The sequence below is a fragment of the Vicugna pacos genome, chromosome 7, assembly GCF_048564905.1.
Source record: "Vicugna pacos chromosome 7, VicPac4, whole genome shotgun sequence".
Taxonomy (NCBI): domain Eukaryota; kingdom Metazoa; phylum Chordata; class Mammalia; order Artiodactyla; family Camelidae; genus Vicugna; species Vicugna pacos.
The window spans coordinates 40,937,978-40,956,537 of NC_132993.1; the positions used below are offsets into that span (position 1 = coordinate 40,937,978).

Here is an 18,560-nt window from a genome sequence, read left to right on the forward strand (position 1 = left end):
CTTGGAAGCAGACCCTTCCCCTGCCAAGTCTCCAGATAACAACCCAGCCCTGGCCAACACCTAACTACAGTCTTGCTGAGGACCCAAGCTAAGCTGACCCATAGAAACTGTGAGATCATAAAGATGTGTTATTTTAGGTAGCTCTACTTGTAACTTAACAAGCAGCTTAGAAAACAAATAAAATCAGAACCTAAGGTATCGACCATCCACTCACCACCTGCCCAGTGACAGCCAGCTAGTCTGGGACCCCAACGAGCTCCACTGTCGCCCCAAATCAACATGAAATAGCTAGAACAGTCATCACCCTCTATGTCCCAAAGATCTAGGGTCCTATGACTAGAGGGGGGAACGTTAGGTAGTTTAGACAGAAATGAGCACTGGGCAGGGGGAGAGGAAGGGGAAAGGAACAACCCAGAAAATGGCAGTGAGTATGCATTCAGGAAAAGGGACTCCAGAAACTTTTACGTTCTCTAAATGAGGGCCAGTAAAAGAAGCCAGTTAAAATCATAGCACTGCAGCTGCGCATGGGAGGGGGACCTGGTATAATTTCACCCAATGAACCTGCCCAAAAGGGGAGGGGCGTAACAGAGCGCAGGGAACCTGAGTTGTCAATCAATCACGAAACCAAGCTATAAAAACAGGAAAAACAAAGGAACGGCACCATTTTTCCTCTCTTGGACTGGCCTGCTCCCATTTCTCTGGAGTGTACTATCTTTCACTATTTTTTACTTCACTAATAAAAATCTTGCTTTTATCTCACACACACACACACACACAAAATCAGAACCTAATGTATTTCTGAACTCTTTGTTCACACAAAGGGTATGTTTTCCCCAATTTCTAAACACTTAAATAAGCGTAGAACAGATTAATACTGGTCAAGTACATACATGCAGAATTAAAACATTTAGGAAGTACTTTGCTACGTAATGCGGCTCCCATACTTTTTTTAACCCATGTGCTTATATACCCAATTGAACACATACCAGTGTATATAGTAAATATAACATTAAGGCAATTCTCCTTGTAAACACAAGATAAATAATAAGTATGGAAAAAAACTGGTATCTAATTAGTGGTATCAGTAACTAGAAAATAAGAACCTACTTGCTGGTTACCAGGTGAATCAAATTGTTGGGGGAGGCCAACTTGCTGGAGACAGTAGCTGTTAGTAAAACAATGGAGCTCTTACTGGCTAAGCATCAAAGGTACTTAGGTCAGGCAGCTCTGTCCAGTGCAGCACAAACTACTCCTCCCTTCAGCTCACCTTCCACTTCACAGTCAAGAGAACTTTCAAAAATATTTCTAAAGCAGAAACTTTCATGAGAGAGTCCAACTTCAGCAAAACAAAGCATACAACACAAGGTATCTCCTAGAGTTTAAAGATATGTGAGATTACAAGTGAGAAACATTAACCACCAGAGTTCTTGGTTTCTTTGGGGGGGGAGTGATGGGTTGGTGGTTGAGTCATTTTTCTTAAGAAGCAGCAGACATTTCTTTACTATCACCCCATAAAAGCCTTCATTTGAATAAAAGAACATTCAGGAATAGAAAGTAGATTAATCACAATATCCTCAATTCAAACATTCTGGCACTAGATACTGTTAAAAAGACTGAGAACTTGACTGAGAACAATTCAATACAGTTAATTAATGCAGATAATCTAATACGTTACCCTTGAAGAACGTACATGCATCTTGAAATTTAAGAAAAATAAATCTGCCTAGAAGTACAGATTTTATTTAACATATTCAGTTTTAAGTGATAACCTACACTCCTTCGATGAAAGGAAGCATGTTTCCTAACAAGAGGCACGTGAATTACAATCAGACTAATGAAATACTCCTGGATACAACACGCCCAAACTCAAGCCAGTTAATTAGGAGGAGGCCAAAGCAAACTAGTACCATCAATAAATTATCTAGATTAATTCATTTCACCCTTTCACTTCCAGACTGATAGATGTAAGAGAAGCCCACATGACTTCTCTAGAAATGATCTCCATCAACTAGTGTAATTTTATAGTCCAATTTACCTCCACCATCCTTGCTGGATCATCAGACTATTTTACCACCCATAATAATTGATTTTATGAACATTATAAACTTAATAGTGGAAAAAAATGTGGAAATAAAATGAAGCCAAAAAAATCCTAAGATACCAACTCTTTTAAAGATTAGGACTATTCCCCGTAAAGATCTGTTTTAAAAACAAGGTGATAAACAAGAAAAGGTTTTCATTCACTGTAACAGTATTAAACTCAGCACTCTGAAAATAACAAAAACAAGAAAAACCTACTTGACCTAAAAACTCCTGTATGTATTATAATCATATTCTGATACACAACGACTCAGTTCTAAGAAATTCTAGGAAATTTCTGTAAACTGAAATATCTGAATTAAGCACCTCTCTTCTGGTTCTCTAGAGAGAATTAAACAAGAGTGAATATAGCCAAAATATATGTCCCAAAGGGAGCAAAACATAAAACCAACACATAAAAAGCTCATTTAATTTGGTAATTAATTGTGATGTGACTAGTAACAATTCAACTTGCCAGATTCCTAGATTTAAAAAAGAAAGTGGTATTGTTTAGGCTTTCCTTTTCTATAAATTACATGAGAGCCCACAACAGAATGCTAATTTTGAATCTTATTGGTACTGTATTTTCCTATTAGGAAACAACAATATCAAAATAACAGTTTTACAAAATTAAAGAAAGAAATTCTCACTAGTTCAGAAATAAACACGTTAATACATAATAAAAAAAATTAAGTCAATTTGAAATATAATAAAGTCTAATTTTTTTAAATCATAAAAGTCACCATCTGGTTCCTTAAATCTCAGGATAATGAGAAACATGCTTCCATTAAGTTTTCCTGATGAGCCCATCCAGTGAAATACAGGTAAAAATCTCTTTAAAGCAAATGCCACTAGAAAGATGCTTTTTTACCTAAATGTATTCTATCTCCCTGTTCCCAGTCTTAACTAGGATTTAAGGTACTGGCACTCTGACCAGTTCCCATCATGTAATGAGGACAGGTAATTTCTTGGATCCCTTCCAAAGTTTCTCAACTAGGGTTCCTCATCTGAACCACCAAACACAGATTATGTGAGTGCCTGTTTTCTCAAACTTCCCATTCTAAATGCACAGCTGAAAAAGTTAATTAACTGCATACAATAGATGCCTTACGACATTAGAGCTCCATTCTCTCCAGAGACCTGGTAAAGAAAGGTTGGCACTGTTCCTCAGTGTTTGTGTGCTTCCACTAGACACCAACTATCCTAACACCAAAAGCACTAAAAGACTAAGTGCACAAATCTAGGAATTTAGATAAGAAAAAAAGATAAATGCTTTACCTCTCCAACTTTCAGCAACTATGTCTTCTTCATTTGCTATTTTACTATGAATTAATAGCATGGGTGTCAACTATTTGCCCCCTGCTCTGAATGGAACATATTTATTTTAAGAAAATAAACCCATACAGATACACTTTGTTTAAAAAAAAATTATCAGGCCTTTAAAAAATGCATTAAGACAGTCAATCAATATACAAAGAAATAAGAACTATTAATTTGACAAACCTTTTCCTATTCCCCCTCTTTAGCAAGATGTTAAATATACATATCATAAATGCTAAATACAAATTTTAATCTTAAAAATATAATTAAAAAAACACCTTAGCCTTTATTCTTGCACTAATCTCCCACTGTCAAGAAACTGTCTTTTGTTATTCTTCCATGAGGTGACTACACTACCTTCAACTGTGTTAATTATGATCAAATCACAGTACGGACAGCACTATTCTTTTTCTCAAAAACAAGTTTCTTTTAAGGGCAAATCTTAGGAAACGTCAACATTTTTAGTTTACATAGCAAAAATCACTTTATAAGAAGTAATTAAAGTAAGGTATTTAAAGAGCTGTTCCATATCTTGAATGTGCAAAGCAGTATTAAAAAGATGGAAAAAACTAGTCATTCCCATTAATTTACACTAACATGTACGTTAATAGTACAGAACACCAGAGCAGACAAATTACATTATTGAACAGTCCCCTTTACCAACTACCTACTCAAACTTCTCACGCTTATTAACGTATGAGTAAAGGGGGCACAGAAATGGAGATGCTGTTTTCACTATTCATCTGTGCTCAACTGTGAATGTAAGATCATGATGCATAACATAACACAATGACAGGGAAATGTTTATCTTCTTTAGCCCTCTCTCTAACCAGATTTAACTTACATTTCTTTTCACGAAACGGGAAGGGCAGGGAGTCTTAATTCATTTACTATTAACCGTTTTGACGTAGTAGATCACCATAAAACAACTGAATATGGTCGAATTCACTTTCCTCAGATTAGGTGCACCCTTCCCCTTGTTTCTACATAAAAACACATCATCTCGCTACTAAAATTTCCATTTTTCAAAAAGTGACTTTTCCCGAAACTCTAGTCAACATTGGTTTTCAAAAACACCTAGGCTTTTACTGCGTCTCGTAGGCAGAGTTGTGTTAATTAGTTTCTTTCCTTAAAAAACTGTTCTCAATTTTTTAAAGTTCTGTCCAAATTGAGGACTCACATTAACCATTATCTAAAGTAGCAGTTTACTGGGGTTAAAAATACACTTTTCATTAATACATTTATCCAATTAAAGTGTAAGCAGTAGGTGGGACTATTTGTAGGCATAAAAATTACAATTTTATACTAACAATCACTCCAAAAGCGATTAACTCCCTTGTTTTTCAAATACTCGTCTGTTCGTTTGAGATCCTTTGACTTTTGGCCTTTAAAAACTGCTCACCACTCGAGTCCCCAGACAGAACTACATTTAGCAACGGGTCTCTTCCTGACTTCCTGCTACTAAAAACCACAAGCACCAGGGCTGCTGCGTCCGTTTGTTTTTAAAACAATATTTGCTACCTTCACCTCCGGGGACAAACAAGAGCTTTCTGTACTGGGGAGCCGCTAAGAGGTGAGGGTGCACGGGGCATTTAAAAACCACCCACAAGAGTCGCGCCGTAGCGGCGCTGCAGGGGTTAACAGGCGATTTCTCCCCCTCTCCCCAGTGGGGATAACCCGGCCTGGCCGCGCAGCGAACCCCCAGCGCTCAGGCTGAAGGAGAAAAAGGAGAAAGGTAAAAATAAGCGCAGCCGCGGCCCACGTGCGGCCTGCGGGAGCCAGGGAGGGAAGGGGCCGTACCTCCAAACATGTGCGGTGAGAGGTGAGCTGGTAAGGAGCCGATGACCAGGCGCGGCCCGCCGGGGCCCCCGCCCGCCGGCCGGTCCCTGCCGCCGCCGCCGCCGCCGCCGCCGCCCTCCTCCGGGCTGCTGTGAACCGAGTCCTGGGAGCCGTACGGGCCGCTGCTGCTGTTGGGGATGCTGAAGGTGGACTGCGCCGCGCGGGCCCCCGACGCCACGGTACCCACCGCCCCGCCGAGGGAGCGGCTGCGCGGGGCCGCCGAGGCCGCCGCGGCGCCGCCGGAGGCGCTGGGCTGGTGCGCGCTCGTCACCTGAGCTGGAAACCTCCCGGCGGCCGCGGCTCGCGTCCCGCCGCCCGTTGTCCCATTGGCTCCTCCGCTGCTGCTGGAAGGTAAATCCGAGCCTGAGTACGCGCGGGTGCGGCCGTTAGCAGCGGCCGGGCCGCTCTGCTTGGCGCCCATGTCCGCCCTGCCCCGGGCCGGGCCCGCGCGCAGCGCCCGGAGCGCCGGGAGGGCGGGAGCGAGCGCGGGAGCGAGAGGGCAGGGCCGAGGCGCCGAGGCCGGCGCAGAAAGAAGCCCGCACGTCCAGGGCCGCCGCCCGGCGCCCCGAGGGGCGGTCGGAGCCCGGCGAGCTCCTCCCGAGGGCGGCGGGCGAGACTGGCGGACTAATTGGGGGTGCTGGAGACGAGGAGAGGCGGAGAAGAAGGAGGTCCCGGCTCCCGCGGGCGCCGCTCGCTAGCTCCGGCGGGAGGGGCGGCTCAGGTGGCTGCGCGGCTGCCGCTGGTTTCGGTTCTGGTGCGCCGCGACGGGCCGCTGCCGCTCTCTGCTGCTGCCGCCGCGCTCTGCGCCTGGGGCCTCGGCACCGCCTCCTCCCGGGCGGCCGCCGCTATCGCCGCCATCCTACTGCTCCCACGGCGGCTCGCGGGTGAGTGGGAGGCGCCCGCCCAGACTCCGCCGGGGCCACCTTCCCTCCTCCCCCAGCCACCCAGCTGTTATTAACGGAGGAGGAGAAACGGGTGGCGCGTGAGGGGAGGACGCGGGGGGGAGGGAGGGGCAGCGCGCGCTTCCCAGCAACCGTCACCGCGCTCCCCACGGCGAAGGAGGGGCGGCGGGGGGGAGGGTCTAGGCCACAAAGGTGGGGTTGTCCAGGACGGGGGGAGGTTCTCCGGCCGTCGCAACGGAAGGCGGAGGAGCAGCGCGGCTTCGCGGTGCGCTCGGACCCGTGTGTTTGGGTCTCGCGCGGTCACCCCGCCCTCGCCCCCTGGCGCCGCCCGACGGATTGGCTCTCGCCAGCCTGGCCCCGCCCCCCGCCGCGGTCTTCCCGCTCCGGCAGGGTCTCGTCTAGGTTCCTTGGTGTGGTAGGTGTTGCCACCCGCATCGGTGATGGACAGGTCGCTGGCCCGCCCTCCCGTGCAGGGCGCGCCCCCGCCTCTACCGCGAGGCCTACGCCGATTGGAGAGACCTAGCCCCTCTGGGCGCCAACCAGAAAGCGGCCCCTCCTCCCGCACGTGGCCCTCGGACGCTGGTCCTGACTGCGGGTCTCCTTCACCTGTTTCCGGCAGGGCTAGGAATGGCTCTGTCTTGTGTCCCGACCCACATTCAGTTTGGGTGGGTGTCAGCTTCTTCCTTGGTGTTCCTCCGAGTGTGTCTTAAAAAAAAAAACAAAACAGAAGTTCACCAATGGTGAAGATAAAAGATTGAAAACAGTGAAAACAAAAGAAATAACCGAGAAGGCGGAAGCCAGCTGGATCTGAGTTAGAGCTATCCCATTAAACACTCCAACTGTAGAGAGAGCACAGAGTTGGAACAACTAAAGATAAACCAGCCTGATCTTCAGGTGTAGGGCAAAAACTGTGGCGTAGAGAAAGCTGTACCCGATTCAGAAGACCTTGGGTCAAGGTCTGGCACCAAAACTAAATTACGTGTAATAAGCGAAGTATTTCACTTTTTTGGACTTTAGTTTCCTTACCTGAGAAGTTTGTATCAAATCCCTAGGGCACCTGCTGTTTTAAAATCCTGTAATTTATCTGAAATGGCAATAAAATTCTCCTCAGTCCATTCCTACCTGTAATGTGGTATCTTGGTAGTAAAGCATGGTCTCCATATCCAGTGGACAGCTGCTCTGATTCTCCCATTTTTAAAAATGCCTAAAATGTCCTGTGTGTGAAAATGACAGCAAATGGTGTTTTTTTGTACAAACTGTAGAAATACGTTGTCTTTTTTCCGTATTTGTAATGAGCCATTTATGTAATGATTTTTACTGTGAAGTATGAGAATCAAGTTTTTAAACAAGTGAAGAATAAATGTATAGTCATATATGCATTGTGTGTGTGTGTGTGTGTGTATACAAAGCTACTCAATTCAAATAAAAAATTCTTTCATCTCGTGTATGAGCCAACTGAAACCAAGGTTTACATGGTAAACAAAGAAAGTTTAAAAAGCCAAAGTGGTTACCAGGTAACAGGCTCTAATTTAAGAATGTAATTTGGTGATTTGATCTGATTTAACTTTTATTGAATGAGTCCTTCAATGTAAAACTCTGGATCAGCAGGAGTTTGTTACTAATACACTAAGAACTTACTGTTAATAGAGAAAAGTAACAAATGGTTATTTTAAAAAAGGAGTAAAACACTTAAAGAGTTTCACACTCATCATTATGCATTTATCATATATAAAGTTTTATACATCATTATACATTATACATTTTAAAAGCTTAGATAACTATAATATGGAGCAAACCCCATCACTAGTTAAAACTAATAAATGGGAAGATTTAACTCAATGACTCTTATATTCAAGATTTGGTTATATGTTGCTTCATTACATCCAAACTTATATTCTTAAATCATTTTACCCAGACATTAATTATACTTGAAAAGTGCTTAACATTTATTCTTACCTAGGAAAAAAATCCTATATCTTATAGTGTCAGATTTCCAGATGGAAACATACAAGAAAATCAACACAAACTCGGGTTTGGTCATGTAGAACTTGAGCTTTGAGGTTCAAAAATAACTCAAAAAGGCAATTCACAAAGAGAACAAGGAACATTTGCCTCCCTCCGCCCACTATCCATGTTGGCAAAAATCAGTCACATGGTCTAACTACCTGCAAAAGGGTCAGAAAATATGGTTTTATGTGTGTGTCCAGGAAGAGAAGAAAATAGCCTGTGTCTTTGTTACAAGAACAATTGTCTGGCTGTCAAATATCTAAGTTAAATATTAAATCTTATTAAAACATTTTTCAATAAAAATTAATTTATATGAAAAATTTCAAGTGGCAGTTATTGTTATTAAACCATCAAAAATGCTGTAAAGAAAAATTTTTTGTGTTTGGGTGAATCACCTAAATTCCATCTGCTTGAAATAGCTTATTTAGAAACACCATCAGTATAACTTAATTCAATCATTTACATCGGTGACACTTCAAGTGTAGTGCCCAGATCAAAAGTATCTGCATCAACTTGGAACTTGTCAGAAAGGCAGATTTTCAGGACCCCACCCCTACCTCAGATCTACTAAATCAAAAGTGCTTGGACAAGCCCTTGAAGAGATTCTGAGACACACTAATGTTTGAGTACCACCGCTTTAATCACTGGTTAGTTTCAAAATAGAATATCATGTTAAGATGTGGTCATCATTCTGATTAAATGCCCTCTCCATATGGATGTCCCCCGTCATCCCACTCTTAACCCCATCATCACAGGCTAATTCAGTATTCCCACTCAGTGCTGTGTTAATAATCCCTACCCAGCACTGATCTTGCTGTTGTATTATTATTATTGTTCCTTCCTGCTGTCATTAAACAGTGCCATTCATGACAGACCTCACCTCTGTGCCCCCAGCATCTAACACAGTGCCTGGCACCTGTGACCATACAATAAGCGATCTATGAATGAATGAAAAAGGAGTAAATGAATATTCCAATTTAAGTGATTGTTTCTTGAAGGTCACACATAACCTTATCCTCCTTGACTTCTCTCCTATAGTAGATGCCCCTTCGGGTTCCTCTCTGGGTGGGCCTTTTGGTTCCTTTCTCCTCAAGGATTCTGGAATTATGAAACTTTGGCCTAGTATGTTCTTCCCTTGGCCCTCTTTCCTCCCTCCTCAGTCTGTCTCCAAACAGGGATCCACATTAAGCTGTCAGCATCTTTTACCGTCAGCCAGACAGTTCTGACTTCGTTCAAAATTTGTAGCTTCTTTATTATTCTACCCGACTAGTTCTTCAAAAATTAAAAGTGCTGCTTCATCCAAAATAGTACATGTGCGTAGAACTGAACAAAGTTTTATGAGATCATACCCATGTTACATGGGATGCAGTCCAGTTTCTATTCTATTCCATTTCACTTTTGTAAAATGCTGGTCACTGCCTGCTGAATTGATTTTATAACCTGCTAATGGGTTATAATCTGCAGTTTGACAAACAGTGGTCTAAATCAGTGCTTTGCAAACGTTAGTGCATGAAAGAATCATCCAGAGACCTTGTTAAAATGGACTGCCGAGCCCCACCCCCAGTGATTCTCATTCCTTAGATCAGGGTTGGACCTTCCGACTTTGCATTCTAACAAGCAGCCCAGTGATGCTGATGCCACATGATCTCAGACCATCCTTGGAGAAGCACTGGTCTAAATGACGCTCTCCTGTACATAATCTTCAAGAGACCAGAGCCCCAGCCCTTTAAAATTTCTAATATTTGAAGCTTTTTTTATGTTGTTTTTCTACCTCCTGATATGATTAAATGATATTTTGATCAATGACTTCTGGGGTTCTCAATTCGTTTCTATTGTCAAAGCACTTTATGTTGACAAAATTGGTGACCAGAAACCCACACTGGAACAGATAAGCTAGTTCTGGGCTTATCAATAAAAATACCCGACCCACTGGTTTACTGTTATCTAGTTTGAATTTCCATTGGATCGAGTCTCTTCCCTTTGGCACTTAACTCTTTTTTTTGTGCTTCTCCTTCCTCTCTTGCCTACTCTTTTAAAGCTGTGCCAGATCAGACTTTTGACTTGTAGGACAGCAGATTTGCACAGAGCAGAAAGCCTGTCACACCCATTAATCTGCTCAATCAGGCCCATAGGCTCTCCTGCAGCCAGCACCAGCCCTACACTTTTTGCTAAAGTCTCTGCCATCCCACTTTCTTCTCATTATAGTATTTAAGAGAAGGCCAAGTTTTTGCCATTTTTGTTTCTGTCTCCTTACCAAACTATAGGACTATAATTACTTATCTTTAAATAGGCTTTTTTTCCTATTATTATATTTCATTTTTTAAAGAAATAAATGGGGCATCTAAACATTAGAAATCTATCTTAATCTACCAGACAAAGGATTTTAGTGGTGATTAGAAACTTACATTGTAAATTCCTAAAAACTAAAGTCAGTTTAGAGGAATATTTAGGAGTCACATTATTGGGTAATTTTTCAGAGAACATCTGAAAACATAAACATAATTTATGTAATGCCTTTAACACATTTTTTTGGTGTCATGCTTATGCCAAATTCTCCCTTCCTTTTATTCTCATTGATTCTTTAACAATCATAGCTGTCTTCCAAAGGATGGAGCCATCATGGCAGGATTAGAAGCACACACCATGAAGTGGGTAAGCTCAGGCCAGCGTCAGGCCCTGACTCTGCCTCGCACTGTCTGTGGGATTGAGGGCAAGCCACTTAACCTGGCTAAACCTGTTTCCTCTGTAAAATGCAGATGATCATAATACCAGTCTCACAGAGCGATTTTGAGTCTCAAAAGACTCAGTCTCTATTTGAAAATATTTTGAAATTGGTTGATAGATACACAAATTTTAATCTCAATGATATTATCCCTGGCAGGTTATAATAATTAGTAGGTTGTGATATTGCGTAGGTTAATATATACTGATACTGACTAGGATTGATTTTACCACTTTGTGTAATTTTAATACATTATTGACACTTAAAAATTTATTGGTAATAATTGTTTAGTAGTAATTTACTAATAAGTACGTACGTCACTAATCTTGATGACAATATAAGATGTCATGACAAACCTACATCTTTCTACCATAGAAGGGATAGATGTGTATGCATATAAGTATATATGAAATTTTAAAAGAAATTGTCATTAAGAGATGAGGGACTAGCTATTTGAAATACCTAATATCTAAAGTTTTTTTTTTTAAATACTCTTGATTCTACAAGATAATTAAATTACACGTTCACTAAGGAGTCTTTGGAGTCCTGAGAAGGACTAAATGTGTTATGAAAGCATTTCATGTTAATCAATCAGTGACCAGATCCCTCAGCTATGCCAAACATAGATTCTGGAATCATTTTCCTTTCTAAAAACAGCTCGAGATAAAATGTCAGTGCCTACTAATAAAAATAACTTACTTCTTGCTTATCAAAATGGTATGGAGTATTAATAAGAGCTTAAATATTTATATTATGCTCTCTTAGTCCACTTTGGATTTCAAACAACCAGTTTTTAAAAATCTTGAAAGGCTCTTATTTTAAAACCCTTAATACAAACCAGCCACAACCCATGATGATTTTCCTTCATTAAGAAGAAATCTTTCAGATTCCATACACAGTGTTTTAAAAGGAATCCTGACTCTTTATGAGGGACATAGCTTTGAAAACACATTTTGTGGAAAGGTGTGTCATGGGTCAGTACCGAGGGGCATTTCCCTGCTGACAGAAATGAAGAATATCTTGAGGGGAAAAAAATAGCTCTCGGCTACATAATGCATGTGGTCCCTCCTCCAGTGCATATGCACTCGCCTTCCTGCTTCCTGTCACTTACTGAAATCACTATGGTTATCCATGAATGATTCAATAGTATTACAAGATATTTTCCTTTACCACCTCCTCCCTTACCCAAAAAGGTAGCTGAAAGCCCCAATAAAAGCAAACCCCTTATTTTAGGCCTAGATTGCATAAGTACAGAACTGTTTCTGTTTTAACTCCCTATAGTGCCTGCTTCTAAGACAGTCTGCACACAGGAGACAATCAGTAACTGCCTCGGATCACGAGGGGCAGCAGTGACAACACCCTCTGAACCACTACTGACTTAACAGGCTATCACTACCACATTAAGTTTGCGCGTGTCACATTTGCCATCTTCTACGCTTTTCAGCCAGGGCAGTCCATACCTTAGGTAGCCAGTTCCCACTGAGTTGCTGTTGGAGATGTATGCCCCCGGGTTTGACCAGGTTGGAAATGGTAAACTCATAATTGCAGAACGATCATTCCCTGGCAATTAAAAGAAAATAGAGCAATAAGAGCTACTGTTCAATCTGCCCCACCCTCTAGGTCCCAGAAGCTAGCTGGGCTCTGGCAGCACTTTTAGAAATACAGAACTAAACCGGGTAGGTTTTGGAACATACCCCTGAACTAGGTCATCCCTGGTGCATGGAAATATCAGAATACCTTGGGACCTGCACTGGAGATGTCTTCTCATTTCTTAAGCAAAAAAGGGACTGAACATTTGTAATTACCGGGCCTTGTGCTTACCACCAGGGGTGCAAAGTTAAACCAAACAGGGTCCCTGCCTTTAAAAACCTTATAGCATGTAGTCAGGGGACATAGATAAAAATAACAAGATGATTCGAGTACAATGTGGTAAATGCATGCTGGAGCTGAGTGCAGGGGTGGGGGTTGGGTGAAGGACAAAGATGAATTCCCAGAAGTGATACTGAGCTGAAATCTTGAGAGAGAGAGAGGGAGAGAGAGAGAGAGAGCTTCAACAGCCACAGGCATTCCAGTCGGAGGGAGCAAGGGAGAGCTCTGAGCATCTGAAGAAGCAAGCAGTTCATTATAGCTGGAACAGAGAATAGGAGGCGATGAGGTGAGCAAATAGGTTGGGAAGGTAGGTTGAGGCAAAGTCTTACTGGCTTGGTGTCCTAGGCTAAGAAGGTGGGATCAATCCAGAAGACAAAGGGGACCACTTTCACAACAGGCAGGTTAATTGTATTTACAGCTGAGAAGGACAACTCACACAGTATTTTGGAAAATTTATTAACAGAAGGGAGAAAAGCACAGTGAAGCACAATGAAATAGACTAATCAGGAGACTAGTGGGGCAAATTCAAAAGCTATTAAGAAAGTAGCCTCTGCAAATCTTGGAGACCAACTGGATGTTGTGCAGGACTGAGAAGGGACACTGAAGGGTGACAGGTAAGCTTTCTGGTCCTTGGTAGCACTAGGTAGGAAATATGGGGGAGAGGGCAAGTTTGAGAAGCAGGAGAGATGAATTCAGCTTTACAAGACAGAACAAAACCAGCCTTTAGGTGTTAGCAAGGCATGGGGTTAAGTTCTATTGGCTTTAGGCGTCCGATCTTATATTGAATTTGCACGGGGTATAGACAGAGTTCTCTTTTTGCGCCATGCTTCTTGGTGCAGGAACCATGTCTCCTGTTCTCTCTGCGTGTTCACCCTGAGCCAACTCAATGCCAATCCTCGGATAGGCACCCCTGAAAGTGGGGAGTCCCAAGGGGCTACAGAGGTAGTGCTGTGCGCGGTCAGGTTGGAGGGCAACCAAATAGTAATGCTGGGTGTGGCTAATTTATTTTTCTTCCTTGTCAGCATTCCACAAGTGAAGGAAATGTAGGCCTTGTTATTTTCCCACACAGTCTGCTACAAACAGCAGTTTTCGATTACACTGAATCAGGCTATTAAAAATTTCATCACCTCAAAAATTGCATCTTCCATTATTTTTATTCAAAATAATGACTATGATAGACAGGAAAATGCCCTCATCCCTGGAACCTGTGAATGGTTACCCACATGGCAAGAGCAACTTTGCAGGTGTAAATAAATGAAGAGTCTTGAGATAGGGAGATTATGTTACCTGAGTGGGTTCCTTATAAGCAAAGGGGTTGGGGGTGGGGTGAGGAGAAGGATGCAGTGAAAGGACTCAATGGGCCACTGTTGGCTTTGAAGACAGAGGGGGCCAGGAGCCAAGGAATGCCGGTGGCTTCTAGAAGCTGGAAAAGGCAAGGAAATTGATCCTCCTCAGACCCTCCAAGAGGAATACAACCCTGCCAACATCTTGATTTTAGCCTAGTGTGCCCCATTTCGGATTTCTGACTTCGAAAACTGCAAGATAATAAATTTGTGTTGTTTTAAGCAATTAAGTTTGTGGTAATTTGTTACAGCAACAATAGGGGACGAATAAAATGACTGTTCTTTAAGACTTCGAAAGCTCCCTGATTGATGCCTCAAAAAAAAAAAAATCTGGGAAACACGGCCATGAAATCCTTATGTGGCTAATCTTACGTCTTTTTTCTTGGCTTCCTGCCCCCGTCTTGAGCCATGGGCGCGTGGTTCCCTGAAGCTGAGCACTGAAGTCTGAGAGGCAGCAAGCCGCTTTGAAAAGACCATGAGTGGAACACAGCTGGGACTTCCCATTACCTGCCTCCAAATAGCCTGCGAGGCTGCCTTGCAAATACAAGCACAGAGGTGACAAGGTCGGAGCATTAGAAAGAACAGCCTTTGGTTCAGAGTTTCTGCATTTCAAAAGAACTCTGAAAAGTCAAAATATGTAAGAAGATAGCATATTTGGTGAAATTACAGTTCTGAAAATAGCCCTGTGTTTGCCAGGACTTGAGTGAAAGGACCCAGGGAGCTGTCTAGTGCATCTCCTGCAGAGGAGAGAAGGTGGCAGTCGGGAAAGTCCACACTGACATCTAGTGATACAAAAAAGCACTGCCAAGGGCTCCAAACCTGAAGCAGTTTGCATCAGCGGGCTCCTCAGTTTGATGCACTTACCCCTCAACAGAGCTCAAGGCTCTCTGCAGAGCAGGTGACGTCAGTGGCGCTGGGTGGGGCAGAGACCAGTCCGGCTCCTTTACGCTGTGTGCACTGGTACAAAGTTCAGCCACCTAAGCATTTTGCCTCCTATTTTTTTTGAAATGATTATTTCTGCACCTTATAAAGCTAAACATTTTACTTCTAAAGGCCTTTTTGTGCTTCTAGTGGCCACTTTATGCTAAATGAGTTTTAAGAGCATTTAGGTTGTCCAAGTTCACAGAACAATGGCTTTGGCTGTGATGGCTGGAGCAAGGAGTGACCTGCGTCAGGCATGCACAGGTGCAGCCCCTTCTTCGCCCTGGAACTTGATCTGCATTTGATTTTCATCAACTACGTAGCCTAAGTACAGAAGAAATGGCAAAGAATGCCCTTTCCATTTTTTTCATTTTTCCTCCCATGCACATGCTGAAAATCAGTCAACAGAGATAAGATTTCTATTTCTTTCCTTAGTGGGGGCAAAATTAGAAGCAAGACTGGATTCTGAAGGTGGTTGCAGTAACCCAAGTACGAAATGATGAGGGAGGGTTGTACAACTATGTGAATGTACTTACTGCCACTGAGCTGTATACTTAAAAATGCTTACAATGGTAAATTTTAGGTTATGTGTATTTTACCACAAGACAGAAAAATCATGAGAGGTTGACCCACACCAGTAACAAAGAGAACGGAAGAAGACTCTACAGGTCTAATGAAATGATTAGATACAGATTCAATTTCATATCATGGGCCAATTGTGAACGAATATTAAACTCTGGAAGATTAATGCCAAAAATACTCTTACAACCTTCTCATTGAAACAAACAGACCTAAACATTATGAAATAACTTACTCCGACTTTATAGAGAAATGTATTTTTCTTCATATATTTAGAACATTTTTTTTACAACATGTAAATACCAAGCTTCAAACAAATCATACAGATTGGAAAATAAACTGTGCTGCACTAAAAGCACACAGATTTAGCAGAGAAAGGGCAAAAAGAAAATATACACATTTGTGCACACACACACACACACACACCACTCCCTGAGGCATCTCTGATTCAGTTTTGACTGTCAGAAGTAGGAGAGAGGTAAAAACATTTCCAGAACTGAGTTGCTTTGGTGAGGCAAGCAAAAAAAGGAAAAGATATTTAAATAGGAAGGAACTTCAGACATGACTTGTGCAAGCAGCAAACTCATAGGTTTGGAAATGACAATGTGTTACTTTTTCAAATTTGTACTTCATTGAAATTGTGATTCACTGAAATTCCAGGGAGGAATTAGAAGAGATCTGGAATTTCTTCAGTAAAACATAAGCATTTCAATTAAACGTTCAGAGGTACATCTATCTGGTTTCTCTAGTATGTCTTAACAGATGGCATACTATGCATAGATTTTGCTGTTTCTTCATGCCTTCCCCCTAGCAATGATTGGGTGAAGTGAAAAGTACTGTCAAGGCCAATATTAATGAGGAGAATGGCAGCTACAATTAAGATTTCAGTTTAATACAGCAGGATTTTTTTCTACTGAAGTAAAGCTATTTGATAACTCATGACTTTCAGTAGCAAAAGAGTTTCCCCTGGAGTTCACAAAGAACTGAAAATGTACAACTTAAAAAAAATATTTTAAAGCCCTACCATACAGAAAATTTACTTAGCTTGATACACATGAACCTCAGAGAAGTAAGAGTTTGGAAAGCAAGGCCATCTCCTCTAGGATTTTTGTAAACTGAGTCATCATGCAGGGGAAAAGCAAGCGTCTTGTACCTGCAATGCTCAATATTAGAATGACAGTGACTTACAGTCAATTTTGAAATGGTGATGGCTTGCTAAATTGAATAATAGAAACTGTCTTGTTTTTCCTTTTTTGTGTAATCAGGCTAATGGCTTTTCCAAACTACTTAATGGATATTTTATGATTAAAAATAAGTATCTTTCTTGTCAGAGAAGATATAAAGACTCCAGATTTCCTCATCTGAAGAGTGAATAGCTTCAGGAAGAAGGGAGCAGTAATTCTAGGCACTGATCCACAGACCAACACCAGTCTGTGATGAAATGTTCACAGTGAACTAATTAAAATTCAAACAATGCAGTAGTTGCTTTCTTATGTTTAAAAAGATAAACATCTTCAAACAGTGTGATGGTAGCTCCCAAAATTAAGCACTCAGTTACCATCTGATCCAGCAACCCCACCTCTGGGTATATACCCAAGAGAATTGAAAGCAGTGACTCAAACAGATATTTGTCCACCCTGTTCGTTGTAGTAATATTTGAAATAGCCAAAAGGTGGAAGCAACCTGTGTTCATCCATGGATGAATGGATTAACAGAATGTGGTATATACACATAATAAAATACTATTCAGACTTAAAAAGGAAGGTCTTTTTTTTTTAACTTAAACAATGGATATTTATTTCTCACAGTTCTGGAACTGGAAAGTCCACAATCGAGGTGCTAGTATATCTGATGTCTGGTGGGAACCTCCTTTCTGGTTTGCAGGTGACCGTCTTGCTGTATCCTCACATGGTGGAGAGCAGAGAGAGAGCAAAAAGGAAGGAAACTGACACATGCTACAATGGGGATGAAACTTGAGGACATTATGGGAAGTGAAAGGAGTCACACAAAAAAGAAATAACCCAGCAACAACCCACACAAATACTGTATGATTCCACTTACATGAGGTACCTAGAGTAGTCAAATTCATAGAGACAGAAAGTAGAACGGTGGTTGTCCAGGGGCTGGGGGAAGGGCAAAACTGTGAGTTGTTAAGGGGTACAGAGTTTCAGTTTTGCAGGATGATAAGTTCTGAAGATTGCTTGCACAACAATTGACCATAACACTACCAAACTGTACACTTGAAAATGGTTAAAATGTGCTGTACACCAGAAATTTACACAACATTGAAAACCGACTATATTTCAATTTAAAAATATAGTTATGATGATAAATTTTGTTATGTACATTTACCAAATTAAAAATTTTTTGAAATTTCCTAAAGCTAAATGTATTCATTTTACAAGACTTTCCTTTGGATTAGGATTATGTCCTTTCCAATCTTATGGTAGTTGTAGAGGGCAGTAGTTTGGTAGATTTCCATTTTTCGTTTATTTAGAGGTCTTTTTTTCAACTTCCTTATCTGACACAATGAAAAACTGGCACCTTGATATTGATTTCCAAACTGACTTTGAATTTTTATTGGTCTGTGGAACCTACAAGGTGGGGAACCATTGCTCAAGAGATCAGTGGTTCTCACCTTTGTTTTCCCTACCTCCCCCAACACACTGGAGTGATATGATACACCCCCATCAACCAGAGCCTCAACAGGGCTTCCTGTCAACTGGAATTTTGGCCTTAAAGGGGCAGGGTGCATATCAGAATAGCTGGGAGTCACCTATACTTGACAAAGACCCCAGGTAATTCTAATGGCACCCTCTTCCCACGCCCAGGTGTCAGTGACCCCTCCCCAAACCCAGCAAAACTGAGAATTCCTGCTCAGTGGCATTGATTTATCCAGGGTATTTGAGTGGGGCTAGAAAGGATCTGGACACCTCATTTACTAACTCACCATCTTGCCTTCTCCACAGGACTGTGCTT

General features: G+C 41.9%; 2 protein-coding genes across 4 annotated transcripts in view; both read right to left on the minus strand.

Annotated features, from left to right (window-relative positions):
- Nucleotides 1-6,778, minus strand: part of ZNRF2 (zinc and ring finger 2) — an 81,140-nt gene extending 74,362 nt beyond the window's left edge. The window contains exon 1 of one of the 3 annotated variants that reach the window (XM_015237247.3): nt 5,200-6,778. In XM_015237247.3, coding sequence (XP_015092733.2) covers nt 5,200-5,659 — 460 coding nt within the window. In that variant the 5' untranslated portion in view covers nt 5,660-6,778. The remainder of the gene's footprint in view (nt 1-5,199) is intronic. The other 2 variants (XM_072964752.1, XM_072964751.1) reach the window with 2 other exon arrangements.
- The window catches only part of LOC140697391 (uncharacterized), a 49,806-nt gene continuing 37,438 nt past the window's right edge, over nt 6,193-18,560 (minus strand). The window contains exon 3 of the mRNA XM_072964750.1: nt 6,193-6,845. Coding sequence (XP_072820851.1) covers nt 6,193-6,845 — 653 coding nt within the window. The remainder of the gene's footprint in view (nt 6,846-18,560) is intronic.